The 21051-nt window shown below is 37.2% G+C and overlaps 1 protein-coding gene and 1 long non-coding RNA gene across 2 annotated transcripts; one reads left to right on the top strand and one right to left on the bottom strand.

Annotated features, from left to right (window-relative positions):
• Nucleotides 1-342: 342 nt before the first annotated feature.
• On the top strand, nt 343-12064 carry LOC140238607 (uncharacterized). Its single transcript, XM_072318508.1, has 9 exons — nt 343-696; nt 1882-2005; nt 2968-3073; nt 5862-6094; nt 7398-7540; nt 8139-8310; nt 9131-9403; nt 10345-10577; nt 11801-12064. The coding sequence occupies exons 1-9, from the start codon at nt 343-345 to the stop codon at nt 12062-12064; spliced, it is 1902 nt and encodes a 633-aa protein (XP_072174609.1).
• A 6786-nt stretch (nt 12065-18850) lies between these two features.
• Nucleotides 18851-20683, bottom strand: LOC140239307 (uncharacterized). Its single transcript, XR_011901970.1, has 3 exons — nt 20347-20683; nt 19529-19632; nt 18851-19145 (listed from the first exon to the last, which is right to left on the bottom strand). It is a non-coding gene; the product is annotated as an uncharacterized lncRNA (long non-coding RNA).
• Between the last annotated feature and the right edge of the window lie 368 nt (nt 20684-21051).

Below are 21051 nucleotides of genomic sequence, written 5' to 3'. Positions count from 1 at the left end.
TTATCAACGATTATTATCGACTTAAGATAACAAGAATATCCATGCAGGGAAAATATATCAGACCACATATCGTAAGGATCAAATGCTAAAGTTTTCCTGTGATACTGAACAAGAGTTATAACGTTTAACAGTAAATTGTAAACAAAACGCTCTTCTTTGTATTTATTTTTGGGTGATTAGCGTCCAATCTGTGTGAATAACTGGTTTCACTCAAGAGTGGAATATAAGATTTCAGACACATGTATTACAGCGCAGCAAACACAAGGTACGTTTTTCTCTTCTTCCTCCCTAAATTCCAAAGATCCAAAATTGAAGGAGCGTCCCACGAGGTACAGAGACATCATGTTAACGTCAACACGCGGAGTCGTGATCGTCCCGCTGCTCGCCCTCTCTCTCGTGCTTCCGCTGTCGTGGCAGGCCATCATCGAGTGCGCCAAGAAGGGCGGTTCGACGGCCCGCTTCTACAGTGTCCAGGACTCCTCCATGGAGGTCGCCTACTTTGAGGAGCAGAACATCACCGTGTATGACTGCGCGCGACGATGTCGAGCCGACAGCGCGTGCCTCAGCTACAGCTACTCGAAGAACCTGGAGATGTGCCGGCACTTCGTCTACGACCGGGAGACTGCGCCCGAGCTCCTCGTGTCTTCCACCGGCCACGACTACTATGACATGATCGAGCAGAAAACTAACAACCCTGTTAGTGTCAAGCCTTATCGTCATCCTTATATACAGTATCCCTCCCCCCCCCCAAAAAAAAAGTAAAATACAATCGGATTTTCGAATTGATAACTTTCAAATTAATTAAACAATCTGAATGTTATTTGATAGAACGAAAACTATAACTTCTTACCTACATTTTGCAAAAAGCCCCAATCAATTTGGTTAAGTGGTCACAGAGAAATGTGGATGGTTGTGAAGAATGTCATGGGTCTGTTTCTTCCAAGTTCAGCACTGAATAGTTGGACGCTCTTTGAACTGTGTGAACACAATGGAAAACTTAGAAGGAAGGGATTCCTGACATGCTCTACAAATATCCTCATTTCTCTTTGACCTCTGAAGCAAATCAGATGGGGTTTCCTATAACACGTATAAGATGTAGGTAAGAAGTTATGATTTCATATCCTGAAATTGTATTTGAATTGAATCATTTCTAAAGTTGTCTTTGCGAAGAGTCCCGTTGTATTCTATTTATTTTCTCCTTTTTTTGGGGGGGGGGGGGGGAGGAGAGGAGGGGACATACGGTAGTCCCATCCTTCCAGACAGAGGATTTATATACGGTTTTGATGTCAAAAAAAGTTAACTACCAAACCGCGATGGGAAGAATTAGTAGAATTCTTCACCCTTTCTTCTTGTTTATTTAGTTATCAATAACAATACCAAGACACCAGTATACTGCTGTTTGTTCTGATCCATGATACTACTATGAAAACCTGTCATAAATTGTTGCTTTTATCGTCCTAATTTTGTCAAAGGGTCATACATTGTCACGTTGGATTTTATGCCACTTTACGTGACTGATTATGTAACTGTACAACTTTTACCTCAAATAGGAACGTAATCAACAAATTCCTTGCCCACGCTAAAAAAGAAAGCACACACGCACAAAGACGCAGGAAACAAAGAGACAATTCTTGTCGTAATCAATGTTGGTTCGACAAGATTAATTGACAAGAGAAGTCTTCAAGTTCCAATTTTCTTCCTGAAGTTCAGATACACATTTTGCGGAATATCGTCAGGCTCTTTAGCTATTGAAGATGCAAGAAGATCTACATTATCTCTGCGCTCTCTCTCTCTCTCTCTGTCTTTGTTATCCTTTCTTTTTTATACTTTATAATCTTTTTAATATTCCTTTTTCTAATCTTTTTTTAATCCTTTCTTCAGCATTACGGGGGCACATGCAACGTGAACCAGTGTCGGAACGGAGGGGCCTGCCAAACGGATTGCTCGGAACAAGGCTACTACTGCAAGTGTGCCGACGGTTACCACGGAGAGTTCTGCGAGACAGGTGGGTATAAGCACACCGACGATAAAAACAAATAAAAAAAAAAACAACTATAAGAATGGAATTTAAAGGGTGTGTTCAGTTCTGGTTGAGGTGAGGATTTAGCTTTTAACGTTTTGCGAGATATTCAGAAACCACTCTATGAGATGTCAAAGAGCATGCAATTCTAAGGGCTTTCAAAAGTTTATTTGAGGAAAATCGGTTTTGAAATGGCTGAGATATCCAAAAACAAGGTAAAACAAAGAGATCCAATAAAAGGCGTGGCCTGTCGCCTTTTATTATTATCACTTTTTTTTGGATATCTCGGCCATATGAAAACCAATTTTCATCAAATAAACGTTGAATCCTTCTTAGAATTACATGCTCTTTCATATTTCATAAGAGGTTTCTCATTCACTTAGGAATGTTCAAAACATGAATCTCCACCTCAACTAGTATGGTACAGTCCCTTTAAAAGTAACAGAAACCGGAAGTGAAAAATGATTTATATGAAATTTGCGAAATGTTTTTTAAAACGTTCTTTTGTAAAATATTTTGGGTGTTAATAGTGAGCTTTTGTATAACCGCTACATCAAGTATAGTAGCTGTGGTCCGCATGGGCCGGCCTTTTCAGGTATAGGGTGGAGTGTATCTAGCATCGTCGATAGGCTTTTCATACGTCTCTCTTTTGGGGTCCCTTTTCTAAACTTTCTGAACTTGAAATTCCCCTCCTCTTCCCCTCCCCTTCTCCCCTCCTCCCGCCCTCTCTCTCCCCTCCTTCCTCCCTCTTCCTCCCTCTCTTCCCCTATCTTTCTGTAATACTTTGTTAATATTCATTTTTTAGTCCCCAAATGTTAGTAATTTCTTTGTGCTTTCTGGTAAGTCGGCCGAGAATTGTATAAACATTAAGAAAGAAATCTATCAGTACGCGCTCTAAGAGAGGTTCGTTGCTATTTTGTGAGCTCCAAAATATTGGTATCTTTCAGAATACTTCAACGAAGCAGAACTCGTACAGACGATCTACAGCGATCTGGGACGCGACTCCATGGGCTTCACGTTTGACAACATGCATTTCCTCATCATCACAACACTGTAAGGAGTGTTACCTTTCTCTCTTATTTGGGACAGGGTAATATGCCAGTTCGGAGGTTACTCATGTGTGCATGGGTACATTAATGACCTTTCATTTTTCTCAGTCAGTTAGGCACTTGATTGATTGATTGATTGATTGATTGATTGATTGATTGATTGATTGATTGATTGATTGATTGATTGGATTTCTGAATTTCTTTTTCATGCATGCATGAAATGCAAAGTCAATTGAACGAACTAATAGAGCACAGTATGATTTGATAATAGATAAAATATAATGATTATTTCAAATCCAACATGTTTTTTTTTTCTAAAACGATGCAAAATGAAAACGAAGAGGCATTATTTCATGCATATATTTATGCATACATATGATCCCGTATATCTGTCGTTCAAAGACAAAGTGAGCAACTCTGGATGTAACAGAAACACAGGAGACCATCATTATAAGCAAACGCTTGACGAGGACAATGGCCTCAGAAATGATCGTCTAAACTATACATTGTAAGAATATAATAATTATACAAGTCACCACTCACTGAGTGGCGATAAAGAGAGAGGGAAGAATGAGGGGGAAAAGGAAAGAAAAAAAAATGCAGCGGTGCCTTGTGCAAAATGTGAAGTGTTTGCTTGGAAATGAGTTGTGAATTCACTCAATTCAAAGCGACACCATGCATCAGTGTATCCAACATACCGTATACAGCAATGTATGAAACTCCTATTAAAACACAAAAATGAACTTTCGTAGGTCAAGTGACCAGAATGGTTTGTCAGTCAACACTTTGTAAAGCATCCATTTCATTGTGCTGTATGTAATTGAATGCATTCACATTTTTTTTTTTTTTTTAACATTGCCAAATACCAGGCTTGCTGTCAGGTGCATGTACTGGCAGGCGCCATTAATAAGGATTACATGAATAATCATTGCATCACAAATGCTTATTTCAGTGAATTTAAAAACCAACCTGTCTCTCAGTACAAATGACTTTTTTTTTCCTGCTCATGCGCAAACTGGAATCCCGAACTGGCTTATGGGGGGGGGGGGGGGGAGGGGGAGGGGAAGGGAGAGTGAGGGAGAGACGGAAGGGAGGGGGGGGATAAATGGAGATAGAGGGAAGGGGGAGGGAGGTATACACTCTCTTCGGCGGAATATTAGTCCTATACTCCCAGTGGTACGTCGCTGAACAAATATGGTGATTTCATTATCCAATAAAGAAATGTCAATGACCGTTATCAAAAACCTCAACGTGAACAACAACAACAACAATATATATATATATATATATATATATATATGATATATTATAAACGGATCAAAACGTCGTATGATCTAAAGGAAGGAAGGCTGTCATATATGTACGTGCCTATAAGATTTTAGGTGAAACGTCACGTGAATTCGTGTGAAATTGATTTATCAGCGCAATGAGTACGAGTGGAAAAGCGAATATATACCTGCCTAGATCAACAACCTGTTGTTGTTGTCGTTGTTTTCTCTCTCCCTCTCTCACACTTGAATGGTTATGGAAAATGGCGCTATAGAAATTGTATGTATGTATGTATGTATGTATGTATTATTATTATTATTATTATTATTATTATTATTATTATTATTATTATTATTATTATTATTATTATTATTATTATTATTATTATTATCATTATCATTATTATGGCTATATGCGAGATCAATAAACATCTAAACCGCCACGGAACAGTTTTTTCTTTTTTTCAACAAATTTGTTGACAGTCCAACCATTTAAAGCATGTTTAAGAATACAGTTTTGTTCGATGAATGTCTATACGTAAAATGCGTGTGTCAGGTCCACACGCAAAGGCTTATGTAATATCTCTGATTGGGAGAGAGGTATTTATAAGCATTTTTGGTTCTTTTTACAAGATTCATGACCCAAAGAAGTAATGTCACGTGGCCGTGATTGACCAATCAGTACCTTGCAGACTAAATTGCTCTGTGTTATAAATTGTCTTCCTGCTTGGCTCAGTCGTAATTACTTTGTTATCAACATGACTACGAAGCATGGATGCTCTATAGGTCTTAAAGAGGAAATCCACCCCAAAAATCAACAAACTTCAAAAGAAAAATAAAAATATTCCCTACAGAACGATACAATTATGACAAAAATCAGATAAGAAATAAGGAAGATATGATATTTTGAAATTTTACATTTTTTCCGAAAACATTTCTTGACCAGTCCTTATAAATATTCAAATCAGCAAGTTGACGATGTCATGCTCTCACAAATTTTTATTCATTTCATATACAGATATGACAAAATTCAGCTTTATAAATATAAAATTTGTCTTAAAACCACCCAAAATGAAAAAGAACAAAAGAAAACTCTGATATATCTTGGTATGGAAATATGCTTTTACTTATATTTAAAAAAATAACCATTTTTCCGAATCTCATAAATAATATACATGAAAAATTGTGAGGGTATTACATTATTAACTCACTCATTTAAATATTCATAAGGACTGGTCAAGAAATGTTTTCGGAAAAAATGTGAAATTTAAAAGTGTCATATCTTTCTTATTTCTTATCCGATTTTTTTTTTTTTGGGTCATTTTTGTTTCATTCTGTAGGAAATATTTTTCTCTTCCTTTTGAAGTTTACTTATTTATTGGGGCAGATTTCTTCTTTAAGTCATTTTTACACAGTCCGGATGCAATCAATAAAGGGATACATACATAACGATGTATTAGTAATATTTTTGTGATATATCGCGTATGAAATGTACGTTTAAATCCTCTTTGATGCATACGTTAGACTCACAACGAATGATGCAGGGGACTCCGATCTCCCGTCTCAGATTGTGTATCGATACAACTACACCTCACAACAATACGACTGGATGCAAACCCTAAGCGGCTTGGGTAGAGCCATAAAGGCTTCCGCTTTTCAGCTTTCTGGCAAGCAGTACTTCTTCATCTGCAACTACAGGGAATGGGACGGCAACCAGGACACCGATTCATACGTGTGGGTCTACGACAACAGCACGGGTGAGGAATCATTCTTATCAGTATACTGACTATTACGTTCCAAAAGCATAGCTGCTCAGATTATATTCATACATCTGTCTATTTAGAAATGAATTAGTGTCATTAAAATGATGTATTTGTAGTGATAAGATACCTCATTTATAAATGTATTTGTAAAGGTTATATTCATACATCTGTCTATTAAGAAATAAATCAGTAGTGTCATTCAAAAATGATGTATTTGTAGTGACCTTACGGTACCTCATTTATAAATGTCTTTGTAAAGGTTATATTCACACATCTGTCTATTGAGAAATGAATTAGTGTCATTAAAATGATGTATTTGGAGTGCTAAAATACCTCATTTATAAATGTATTTGTAACAAGACTTGTGATATTCAAAATTTTACCACGTGACATACATCGCTTTCGTTATAGTTAATGGTCGTGCACTAGAACTTTTAATTGTTGCAAATACAGGGCGTAGAGAAATCATTGTTATGAATACACTTTATTACAGCTAAAACAAAAGGCTACATGCTTTTGTGCGATGAACTTAGAACAAAATCCGCGCTCCGAAATGCCGACAATGTGTAGTAAAGTAGTCCATGGTCGACATATTAAATTAGAATACATTTAAGCGAGAGATTATTTCGTAGAGGAGTGAAGATATGAGATATTAGTGTTCTTCGGTTATTTGTCTGCTCTCTGTACAAATGGAATTTATAAGATAGCAACTGCTTTGATCTGCAGTAGATGACAGGTTGCATTTCCGCTGGTTCTTCTTCATTTTTTCTTTTTTTTTGGCCGATATGTTTGTTAAAAAAAAAAAATGTTGACCAGTAGTTGCAATCTCACAAATTTCATTTGCACAGAGGGCAAACAAATCATGACCCTTCCTCTTAAAAACAAACAAACAAACAAACAAAAGCACTAAAAGTCTCCAGACATGGATATTTGATTGAGACCAGATCCAAGCTTGACAATGTAGCCTCGATTCAAATGGACTCCGCTGACCTATATACTGCGAAGAAAGCGCATATTCAGGGAAAGAGTGTATACTGAGAGAAGAGGCTCTGAAGTAGGCCTATAGGGTCTATTCAATAGCATAAAAAAGATGTAAAACTTCATCGCAACAACAAGAATCGGGTTATCAGAGTAAGCTGAAATTGAGCGTGTGCTCTATTGGCATCCAAAGCAGTTGTCCAAACTCTTTTCGTAATACGGCACTGTTATCCACTATACCATAGCGCCCCCACAGTTATAATCATGTCGAGTCTCTCTTTTTGTTTTTCTTTGTCTTTTGCGTGCTACTCGTTCACAGATTCGTTTGTCACACACCAGACGATTGCGACGAAGGGCTGTATAAAGCCCGCCACCTTGAGATCGACCGAGCACGGCTTCTATCTCTTCATCAGCAACTACTACGCGCCCAGTAGCTACACCCAGAATTCGCAGGTTTACAAGGTAAATGCACTTTGATAATGTACTCGAAAGAAACGCGTGAGTTTTCGATATATTCCACCATGTCCACTTGGGGAACAATTGAACATTTTCAGCAATTTGTCGACATGGCGAATTGCAGAGGCTGCAGAATTCAGTAAGATGTGAAGCCGGAGGTGGCGAAAAGTCCCGACCGACCATGACTGTTATTTCAGCGCTTTTACGTTGCTACAATTTATGGGTTAGCTAGAAATTGCAGACAAAGATGATTTAAAATGGTTCTTTTTTTCTCACCTCGCCTTTCTGTCTGGTTTTGCGAGAACATTATACAGTACGCCGAGGCAAAATAGAATGGAAATGAACAAACCGACGAGACGTAACAGCTTAATACATAAAAAGAAATGCCGATCGTGCAGAATTGGGATACTAAAGAAAATCGCTACAATTTAGTTTATCAAAATCAATATCACATTTACTTTCACTCCTGAACCACCTCCCCCCCCCCCCCACATGCCAATATCTCATAGAGGTAATCGTATAATAATGTCATTATTGTCATTACTATCACTATCCCCAACATGTCATTATCCTTGGCCATTATTTTTTGGTGGGTAATCCGCAGTGGTACCCTCGGTACGAACGCTTCGTTTGGATTCATGACATTTCAACCACCGGCGCCTTCATGAGTGACATCTTCGAGATCGACTCGGTGATCTACGTCGCAGTCCCCTTCTTCAGAGACGGTAGCAACTACGAGTTGACGTCGGAAGTGTGGGGGCAGTCCGGAAGTTATGGTACGTTGACCTTTCGACCCCTCGGTTTTGTCTTATTATTTTACATTATGAGAGCAAGATAAACGTGATGTCGCGTTCCCTTTGTCGGTTGTTGTTTGTTCTTCAGTTAAATACTTATGTTGCAGTTGCCTTCCTCGTTCGAGCTGCTTCGTTGACGTACTATGAATGTTGTATGAGGTTAAAGTGCGGTAAAACTACCTGCTTTATGATCAAGTTCATCTGATAAAGAGGGACTCTCCAAACTTCCGGCAACAATCAGTGTCCACACAGCACCCACACGCGATAAAATTGTGTTTCTTGAGGAGGTAAATGTCCACCCTAATGATTAAAACATGTCAGCATGAAGTGATCCGGAATGCAGAATAATAGTAATGATAATAATAATGATGATGATAATAATAATAATAATAATAATAATAATAATAATAATAATAATAATAATAATAATAATAATAATAATGATAATAATAATAATGATAATAATAATAATAATAATAATAATAATAATAATAATAATAATAATAATAATAATGATAATAATAATAATGATAACAATAATGATGATGATAATAATAAGAAATAATAATTATAATAACACAATGAAAAAAAGCGATTCGAGTAGAAATGCATCTGAATTTGCTTGTTGTCAAACTGTGTGGCTGTAACGTCGCATCGCATCACTCCATTTCAAACAAGCAAACAAACAAAAACATACATAAGCAGAGCAAAAACAAACCAACAAACAAAAACACAAAATGTCTGAAACATCGACCACCTCTGTCACTGCTCTCTCTTCTCCTCATAATCATGCGTGGGTCAGACATCCATCGGGGTTGCTACATCGACGGCACGAGTCGGGCGCTCGACGGCGATTCCTTCTCCTCCGATTCGATGACGGTCACACTGTGTATCACGTACTGCCGAGATCGCGGCTACCCGTATGCCGGACTCCAGGCGAGTAGCCAGTGTTTCTGTGGCGACGAAGAGTACAGCGAGCACGGGGAGGCCAGTAGCGGGGACTGCAACCAGCAATGCACCGGCGACTCATCGTCGTACTGTGGTGGTTCCTGGAGGAACAACATCTACTCTACAGGTGGGTGCATGATTGACCCTTTCAGCGGTTCTAGGACAATTTACCGCCTGGACAATTACCCCAGATCCTTCCCTTGCCCCTTACCCTAATCCTAACCACGAACCTACATATTATGAAATCCCTTCACACATCAGTTTAGCTGGGTGTATTAATTGGCCATGCGGGGTAATTGTCCTGATACGCGTTCAGCACCAATACGCCAATTCGTAGTTCCGCTTGGGGCATAAGCAGAATAAGGTCATATCGTGTGATATCAGGCATGTTGTTTTTAGATTCACTGAGATAAGCATATGTGATAGAATGATTGTTATTCATGATGAATCCTCATAAATGGTACTTGTCATTCTGTCAAACAACAACAAAGTGTCAAATAAAGAATTTCAAGTGCTATTGTATTTGGCAAATGCATTAGATTCGTCAGTGCATTCAATGCAAAACACCGAAATGGATGCTTTCCCGGCGAATGTAAATTGAAGAGACGTTCTTGTCACCTGATCTGCACAGATTTATTCTGCGTTTCGTCGGGCAAGGTTATGCAGTGTGCCGCTTTAAAAATGAGTGAAGCGCCTAACCTATCAACTAGTTTAAAAAAAAGAGAAAGTCTTTGTTTTCATTTTCATTAGTTCTACTACAGTCTACTGCTACTTATAGGCTCATATAAAACGACATTAAAAGATTTGCCGCGATCGAACTTTGTCGGTATATTTTCGTTATGGAGGAATAAAACGTGTGTCTAGAGCTACCCTGCCATTTCGAAAGTAACGTTTGCTGTATGGTATATAATAGCTGTTGCAATTTCCAGCAGATAATTTCACTTCAGGTATACGAACCTTGAATTCTCATCATCGGCAAAGTTTGGTCGTTTGTAAATTAGGCATTGCATTCTTTGCCACCGTCAACTGACCATGTCATTATTTTGGGGGTCTCTTTTATCTTAAAAGATCAATCTTGGACGAATGTCCAGGACTTGCCCGGCTCTCCTAGTGCGGCCACGGGGGCCAAGTACTACTCTCACGGCGGCTCCCACTACCTTGTGATCGCCAGGTACGCCGATTCAGATGAGTGCAACAAGGATATGATGGTGTACGTGTGGAACGCGGGCTCGTCCGAGTGGGAAGTGCACCAGACGATCGCACTGGAATGGACGTGCCCAATCGATGTCGAAATCTTTGAGGTATTTAAAGCTCGGTTTCTAATCGTTCGAAGACCCGTGTCTCAATCTATTTTCATACAGTCATTGACTATATATACTGCATCTCCTATATCGAAATTCTTCCTCCCGTTTGTCTAGAAAGAGTTATGTGTGCAATATCCTGCTCCTTCGTGCTTGTATGTATAAGCAAATTGAATAAACCAAAGCCCAAATATGTGGATAGAGTGAAAGCAACGACATTAGTAGAATGCATGGGTAAAATTTTGAGAAAGTTGGACAATCGATTCAAAAGTTACGAATTTTCAAACTTTCCGAGCCGTCATTGCTTTGTGAGGAAATTACTACACTTCGTGACGTCATTATGGACATCAATTATAAAATAAAATGACAACAACACTCAACACAAATTTCACTTTTCTAGCAAAATGAAAGAGCACTTGACTTGCCTCTTTCGGGTAAGCAGGAGGAATATCATACGTCAGTAACAAGTCGATGGAAGGTATATTTGTTGACTGGAAAAAAAAAGAGATTTTGTGGAATTCTGATATTTTTCTTATCTTATCAATGCTTATTGTAAAAAAATATGACGTCATGAACAATTTAATTCTTCTTTTTGCTGCAATGATGGTACCGAAACTTTAAACATTTTCCTGCAATTTGAATTTCAATTCGATTTCATCTGCTTATGTGTTGCGTAGTATTGTTAATTTCACGTATTTTTCTTTGTTACTACATTGTATTGATATTGTGTATGTAAATGTTTTGCATTGTTGGAAATGAAATAAATGAAAATGAAAAAAAAAATGACTTAAAAAAAATAACGCAATCATAACATTTGAATCGATTTTCCAATTTTCCTCAAACTTTCACCGTTGTGTTCTACTAATAATGGAGCTTACACTCACTCCACATTCATATTTGGGCTTTGGTTTCCTTGTAGGCCAATACAGTCGCACACCAAATCATGGATACATGCAGGGACGTGCATTTATGTCCCCCCAATGTAACAGTATTTTTCTAAAGTTTCACTTTCTCTGCTTTCCTTGCGCTTTTATCTCCCTTTCTTCCCCTTTCTCACCCCTCCAGCCCTCTCTCTGTTGAGTGACATCGATTTCATATTACCACTTCTTTCATATTGCAGGAACAAATATGATATCCCTATCTTATATCGTTTCAATTATTCATCCATTGATTTTATCCCTCCCCCCTCCCCCCCCCCCCCCCTACCAAATCAATCTGCTCAGAAAAATAGAAGAAAGTTCATGTTGGTCACCAACCTCCGCATCCAAATAAACACTGAGGCAGACGATGATTTTTTGGTGCAAACGCCCGTTCTCGAGCTCAAGGGAACGATGTGGGTGAGACACTCTAGCTTGGACGGGGTCGCCGTCTACGACTTCTCGACGTTCGAACGCGACGGCGAGCTGTACTTCCTCCAGGTGGCCGGGCGGAATGCGACGGGCTCGACGTACAGAGACTGCCCGCACAAGATCTACCACTGGGTCTGACGAGGGGGCGCTCTACAGAGCACCAATCTTTTACTCGCGTCTTGCTGTGAATAGGGAGCTTTAGATTTGCGACGTTGATGTCTAGACGACGCCTACGTCGACCGTTTTCCTCTCTCCCTGCATTGTCGTGTTGCAAAGTAGCCGATTTGGATTTCGCGAAGACGCAGCCTATAAAAAGTAAAGGGCTCACACGGGTAAATATTTCCCCATAGAGACGTGTGTTGAATTTCAATTTCAAAAAATTATGTAAAAAAACTGGGAGAAATCAAGTGTTTCATATTCGGTAACCTGAAAAAGTGAGGTATACCCTTTCATCCATCAAAGTTCCAAGGGGGGGGGGGGGGGGGGCTCTTCAGCTCAAACTCTGTCCAAGGGTTCACAAAGTCAGACTACGAGTTCTTTTCACTCAAAAAAAAAAAAATCACCACATTTTCCGTACATGCACCCAATCAAGAGATTATAGTTCCTTCAAATTCCATGAGAAAAGCTTTCATCTTCCAACCAAAATGCAGTTTGTAGAGGAATTCATACTCAATATCTGCAGCTATTCAGTTTCTGCCATATTACCTTCTCTGGTTTTTGATTATTATTTTTTCTTCATTTATTTTAGTATCTTTGGTACGATTTGTGATGTGGTCAGGGGTATTTCATTATATTTACAGGTGTGAGGCCTACGTTCGTCATCATTGCAACAAGCAGCTCTCTGTGTCTTTAATTTAAGCAGACGCTAAAATGGCGCGGAACAGTCGCGAAAAATCAGACGGCGACGCGAGATCGATTTTTATAAGCGGTCTTGCGCATGCACAGAACGTATTTCCGCATCTCAAATCTGAAGCTCCCTATTGATTCTACAGATAACACACCAAAAAAAAAAAAAAAGGAGTAACTAGAGCCTGTTGCATTAAAAGAAAATACAATGAAACTAAGTCAGAAAATCAGACGTAAATAAGGCATCACCCAATCAGAAATGAGTATTCAGGGATGTATGTTTCATTTTCTGACGTAAGTTTGCTATCAATTTTGATGCAACAGAGCCCAAGTTTTACACCTGTAGGTGCCTGTTCGTATTAACCTCGTTTTGAATCTGGATGATGACAAGAGTCTGTAAGGTAGTCGTCAGAGACAATAATTATGTTTTATAATATACTATTAACTACCCGTATACACTATCTCCTGTTAAAGGGGATACACTTGAACATGGCATAGAAATATTCAAAAGGCAGATTACTTTTTGGAAGTCCTAAAGAGCGTTATTTTTTTGTTTACTAACACTCTACTAACAAAAAAAAATAGCTCTTCCGGTTAAAACAAACAGACATGTCTAAATCCACGTCTAAAATGATATTATGATATTTCCTCCAAATCGCCTTTGGATGAGGCGTTCCAGTTATTCGTGCATTTACTATACCTGGTTCAGACAATAACCCTGAATTGTTTGACACAATAAGCTGATAAGTTTGCTTTGATGAATGAATGAAATATAAGTTTTCTTTGTACCAAAACAGTCATTTTGCTCCTCCTATCATCTGTAGAAAATGAATACTATACCATAAATAATGCCGGGTTCAAGCAAAGTATAAAATTATGTTACGTACATAATTACTGAGAATTGTGAAGATTCTTTATATAGTCATTATTATAGTTTTGACGTACGCTCATCAGTTCTACTTCTGAACGAGCGTTCATCTTTCTCTTTCTCTCTGCGTTGATGTGTTAATGATTGTAAATACTTCTCAGAAAATAATGTTTCTATCTATATGTTTCTGTGATCGTCGATGTTGAATGGAGTTGTAAATAAAATTAGACATATGCGTGCATAGTGAATATTACAGTCCTCAAATGACATGGTCTGTTGTTGTCATGTGTATTTGTACACACAGGACTTCCGCACGCACACGCACACGCACACATGTACACTTACACTTACATAGGTCTCAAATGTACCATTCTAGAAAAGAATGCATTGTGTTTATAGAGAACTACTACTAGCCAAAGCGAGTGCAATCTTTGCATTCCTGAGGCCGAAAGACGGCGTTTTAACAATATTATATCGCATGTCGTAGAATGCACGATTTGATAATAGAAAATAAGGTTCGTATTACATTGAATCCTCGTACAGGAAGATAAACACGGATCAGTTATAAGAATTGATTGATAATAAATAACTCATAAGATTGGTGAATAGAAGGATATTATATATATATATATATATATATATATATATATATATGTACATATATATATACATATATATATATACATAATGTATAGGCCTACGTATAAACATAATTATTCAAATACATGTGTAAAATGTGTGTATGTATTAGTTTATATCGTCGCTGAATCCACGAACCGGCACACGCGCACCGCCGGTGCGCGAAGTACATTTCGAGTAAATCGCATTTAAAGATTTCTGTTTTTTCAAACTATTAGTAAGATATGTTAATGGAATTGATTTTCAATAAATTTCACTGTGACGTATTAGAAGAATCTGCTCTTTCTTGCTATACATAAAAATCCTCCCAGTGATGTAAAATATGCACACAGTAAGGCTATAAAGTTGTGTGTCGTTTTGTGAAAACTCCAGACTAGGTCCAAAAAAATCCACGAACCGGCACACAGCGCTTAGTGTCGCACATCGCGTTCAGGATTCTCCGCAAAATAAATCCACGAACCGGCACACAGCGCTTAGTGTCGCACATAGCGTTCAGGATTCTCCGCAAAATAAATCCACGAACCGGCACACAGCGCTTAGTGTCGCACATGGCGTTCAGGATTCTCCGCAAAATAAATCCACGAACCGGCACACTGCTCTTGTGTCGCACATAGCGTTCAGGATTCTCCGCAAAATAAATTAGTTACAGCTCGTTATTCCGAAGGTTCGTTATTCCGAAGGTTCATTAATTCGAAAATGAAATAAGGTTTGTTATTCCGAAGGTTCGTTATTCCGAAAATGAAACAAAACTCGTTATACCGAAGGTTCGTTACCGACCCTATGCCCTATCATTTCGGATTAAAACCTTCGGAATAACGAACCCTATTTCATTTTCGGATAAACGAGCCTTCGGAATAGCAAACCCTATTTCATTTTCGGATTAACGAACCTTCGGAATAATGCCCCAAATGTTCGGATTATCGAACCCTATTTCATTTTCGGATTAACAAACGTCTAGGTATACTGTGTGTTTCGGGTTAACGAAATCGGTTAATTCGAAAATGAAATAAGGTTCGTTATTCCGAAGGTTCGTTATTCCGAAAATGAAACAAAACTCGTTATTCCGAAGGTTGATTACCGACCCTATACCCTATCATTTCGGATTAAAACCTTCGGAATAACGAACCCTATTTCATTTTCGGATAAACGAGCCTTCGGAATAGCGAACCATATTTCATTTTCGGATTAACGAACCTTCGGAATAATGCCCCAAATGTTCGGATTATCGAACCCTATTTCATTTTCGGATTAATAAACGTCTAGGTATACTGTGTGTTTCGGGTTAACGAACCTTCGGAATAACGAACCTTCGGAATAACGAACAGCACCCAATAAATTCACGAAACGGCACATGGCTTTCAAATTTATTTCTGCTTAAGGTTATTTCACTAAGAAAAGTTTAAATTACAGTTAGCTCTTCTAGTAATCGTATAGCACTGCGCTCTTGGCATTGTAAATCTAACAGCCGTGTATAAACGTATTGTAGATTAGTTGTTCTTATTTAGATCATGGAGCTTCATGTTTAGATCTTTACTTCTTTTTTTTTGTATTTTTCATTACGTATTCTCAATATTCATTTAAACAGGAAGGCAGCCTTTTATACTTTGTTTTTCATGCACTTCATTGTTTACGAAAATGAACAAATTCCCGACTCATTTTAAATAGGTATGCAGACGTACATTAATACCAAATAAGAATTCACACAAATTCCTCGTACTCCCCTCCTCTCTCCATCACTCCTTCTCTTTCAATCTTCATCATCTTCATCATCATCATCATCATCCTCTACACTTGTCTTCTTCGAGAAATAATGACATTTTCAAACACTCTCAAGTCCTGTATTATATACAATCATTCATTAAAGGAAGAAATACACATTCCTTTTAGACAAATGAAATTTATTTTTATTAGATTATATTCAACATTTAATTCGGGCAGAACTGAAAAAAAAAGAAATCTAGGAAAAATAATTGTTTGAATATATATTCATTACTATAATTATATTGTATTGTTTCCAAGTATCATAAGTTGTACATTTCATTAAACGGATTTCCACATTTCATTTTCAGCCAAAATCAAAATGCATTACTATATATGGTATTTCGTAACAACAAATATAATAAGCAAAACTGCTGTTAAATAAGAAGCTGTTAAAATGAGATTTTATATTACCTCCAGGATAGACAGCAGTTCATTCAATCATAATTCAAAGTAACTATATTTCCCGTAATGAAAGAAATCTTAACGTTATTGACATATGTTCTAATGAACAAGACAATTTCGAGGAACCCATATCACAATGAAATAGAAATACATTACATTGTACCTTTACACAATATTCCTTTACCTTCATAGAATAAAATATTGCTTAGTATTTCTTATATCCATTTCTGACCAAAAAATGAAGGAATCTTTTTTTCTTATCATCAAACTAAATACAAGTCATCTCTACTTCTTCGGAACCGATTATAAAATGTATTGTTCTCGCAGCTTTCAGCTCTCTGGCAGAAAGAAATTTCATGTTCATTCCAAATCGGCATAATATCAATCTCGTTTCTTACTCCAAAATCAGTTACTGGATATTCCCTATACACGAATTAATGATAAGTTTTACTTCTTAAACTTTACTGTTGTTTAAGTATGATTTATTTTAAGTGGAGAAATAAAGTCCAACCTCTTCAAAGCAAACATTTCTTCAAACAGTACAAAGATATTGTTAAACACTTTACAGAGTTATCTACACAAGTAATGTTCTTTTAAAAAGATTTCATAGAGATGAATTTCTACCTGATATTTTTACTCTAGATTTACGTGGAAATTATCAGTTTTGATATCTCTTCGAGTATCACACTTTCCACATTCAGATTCGTTAACGCAATCAAATTTTTCATGTTTTTATATTTCTGTGGTTCTTTACGTCACAAATATTTCTGTATATAATTTTCTGCACATATTTCTGTAAATAATATTGACACCATGAAACAAGGTGACTGTTTTTTTTTTTTTTTTCTGGCACTGTACCTGTTTACAAGTAGACTGTTAACATATCAGACCTACATTTCTTCATTTTTTCTTTGAAAAATGAAATCTACAACAATATTCAATATAAAAAGACATAGATAATGATGGCCATGCTATAAGTCCTCATGTGGACACAGACTGCAAGAATATGGCTTTGTACTGCAGTACACGTATCATCCAATAAGACATTTTCTGTCAGAGTTTATTATTCATTCTCGAGTTGCAGAGAGAGAGAGAGCGAGCAGAGGAAATGTAAGCATCCAATTGCTTATAACCCTCTTGCAGTCTCCTAATACCTTTCTAACTCGCACAACTTGACTTGAAGCTTGGTCCTGACTTTAGTTTATGTCTGCTGTGGGTGTCCCAGGTGCTGGGGAAGGCATGATTAAAAAATACTGGGAATCGTTAACGGGGTTGGCCTAATGGCGGCCTGGCTAAAGGAGACAAAATGAATAGTATGGTAGGTGAGCTGCTTCATAAACAAAGTAAAAGAAAATACATTTTATATGGATTTTGATACTTATATAGTTTTTGCTTTGAAAAGCACTGTTACGCCAAAGAGAATGGAAGCATATTACAGTGGAAATTAAGGATGGCATCATTGTGACAAAGGTGTATGGAGAGACCCATGGATTGATGGTTATCACGAGTAATGCCAGTGAATAAAGTGACAGTGTAAGATACAGTACATAGGATTAATGTCCCATAATGTCCCCTTGATTCTTTCACATACAATATTTGGAAAATTTGAGACTCCATTGATAAACACATAGCAGTACGTTCAGTTCATGGTTTCTTCATTTGACATGATGATTTCATCACTAATTAGTTTGTGGATTGTCAGTCAAACAGATACAGAGATAACAAGCTATCCCAAACTCTGCTGCAAAAGTAGTGTTCAAATTTAAAACGAAATATATATATACATTAACACAAATTTTCTAAGAAGCTTGCACTGGCTTCATGTCAAAATTCATGTTCAGTACAAAATGTTGATGTTAACTTTTGAATACACACTATTTGAGAGAACTACTTTGAATAGGAGACACACCAGAGAGAACCCTTTGTTCAAAAGGCAGGGACTTATTTGTTATGCTGAATAAAAAAGCAACAATATACATATTTGCTTGTCATGTCTCTACCATATGGAAGAATCTGCCCCAGAATTTAAAATAATTTACAAATGTTAATCTAACTCTGCCTTGGGAATGCCTTCATTACAGTCTAAACATGAAACAAGGTATTATTGTTATTGCAATTGTATGTTTTTGTGTAATCATTTTTATCCTTGAGCACATAGGGACATAATACAGAATGTTCTTTGTGCTATATATAAGTACTGTTGATTATTATTATTACTTTTATTATCATTTATATTATTATTATTCATGTCATCATTATTATCATCACTATTATTATCATCATTATTATTATTAGAAGTAGTAGTATAGTAGTATCATTATTACTATTATTATCATTATAATTATTATTATTAAAATGATGTCATATTTTATAATCCCACTACCCCCCCCCCCATTTCTGCACACACACAACCCAAAGTCATTAAATAGGACATTAAGCAGAACATCGAGATAATGTTCTGCCAGAACCTGACTGCCCATTCATCACGCACACACATTTGTGAAAAGTTCGCTGAGTGCTGTCTGGAGCAACTCTGTGATTGTAGTGAAATATTGCTATGCTCTCCTTCCATAACGATCCCTGGCTTGGACTTTGGTGCAGATGTTCAGCTCAGCCACCCTAGTCATTTGAAGCTGTTCCGGGTTTCTCTTTGCTTTCACCACTTCGACATATCCAGTAGACAGTTGTCATCAGCTTCTCTCCCTATATGCAAAGATGAACAATTGTTTTTCACGACAATGTTACTTCTATATTGCAGAGGGGAATGATGACATTTGAGACAACAGTCATAACATACTACTTAATCAATTTTCCACATCTGTAAAACTATATTGATTTGCCTGAGAAAATAATCATATAATGTTCCTTTCATATCAACACTTTGGTAATGTTTTGCTCAAAAGTGCTAATGCAATTCTGTTGAATTATAAGTTTTAATCAATGTGATAACGTTCATAACAAGACTATACTAGGATTACTCCTAATTGTCCATTGACACTTGATTTTCTGAGTAATATCTATGACAAAATAAAACCCAATACTACATGAATAGGTGTTGCACTGATTGCTGTTTATATCTTGCTCACCTTTAGCTCAGTGCACAATGTAACCTTTGAGTGCAGTAAGGAGAGGATGCTAAGCCAGACGAAGTGGTGAATGAACACATTGTTGACTAGAATCAGGAGCAGAACTGAAGTAAAGAATAAGACAAAGAATAAAGAAAGCAGAACATCACAAGTGAAAATCGGTGATATAGTTAACCCCATGTAAAAGTCTCATACTCTTACAACATTTGACTTCTGAGTGTACAAAGCAAAAAAAAAAAAACCAACAACAATATTGATATTAGTGAAGCTTTAGATGTAAATTGAGACCTTTCATTTTCATTGTCTTTGCCAAGTATTTGTCATACTGTATGTGCCATTGACTTTTGCAAAGCTGATGGTATCTCATATCAGTACAGAGAGCTGCTCATTCCCCATCTCCATTGTCCCTCCCCCCCTCTCCCCCACCCCCCCCCCCAAAAAAAAAAAAAAAACACAGCAAACATAAAAAAAACACACACACACAACTACAGTTATAACAGTAATGAAAGATACATGACACTGAGGAAATGCATACCGGTACCATATCAAGATCAGATTGAGAGACAGCATTGCCTTTATACCAAAATGCAGCATGACTGCAGGTAATTAGTTGTCAAAATGTCGGATTCCATGTTATGTCAGTGCTTCACGTCCATCAAAACTACAAATAAAGTTGTAATTAAAAAAAAAAAGAGTAAGATACACAATCATTTCAGTACGGTATGTGGAAAGTCAAATTATTAGTCGTATGCCTGCACTGTGTACTAGTATTACACACTGGTCTGTCTAAATCCTTGTCAGATAGTAATGTAACTTACTGTTCTTGTTCAAGCTTGTGATGATGGTAGAAATCTACAGGAATGCGGTTTGGAGTACAATTGTGTAAAGTAGCCCATCATCGAAGAACATCACTCATTTCAGTCCAGTCTGCAAGTTGTTGCGTTGTCCACACAAATGCCTCAATATCTGTTTGGAATGGAAGATGAATGCAAGATGTCAGTTACATGAAAATCCATCACTACTTACAATTCTGTAAGATCATCAATATGAGCCACAAATTTCCAAAACATCACACTGCCCCCTTCCCCACCTCCTTTTCAGGTCTACATTATATGGCGTATTAGAATCTGAAGTTTGAGAACATCACTCTGGTCTAATTGTACAATTCATGCCTCCCTCCCCCCCCCCCCCAAAAAAAAAAAAAAAAAACACACACACACACACAAAAAAAAAACACTGTGTTTCAAAGAGCCATAGATTGTAGAAAATCATAACAAGCAAATATCACAAACTAAGGCAAAATTACATGCCAGGTACATGTTTATAATGTTTACATTTAGGCCTATAGCATGATATAACAATTTATGAATTCAGGTGCTGAGCATTAACGTTGCATAACAAATATGTTTTTGCTTGTTGTCTATCCAAATCAAAATTGCTGGTATGATATTCACGACAACATTATCAAACCTTATTGTTGTTCGTAACGCCTCGCCCTCAATTTAGACAACTGTTATGTGGGA

This window comes from Diadema setosum, chromosome 15 (genome assembly GCF_964275005.1).
Source record: "Diadema setosum chromosome 15, eeDiaSeto1, whole genome shotgun sequence".
Taxonomy (NCBI): Eukaryota; Metazoa; Echinodermata; class Echinoidea; order Diadematoida; family Diadematidae; genus Diadema; species Diadema setosum.
This window is presented reverse-complemented; position numbering and strand designations above follow the sequence as displayed.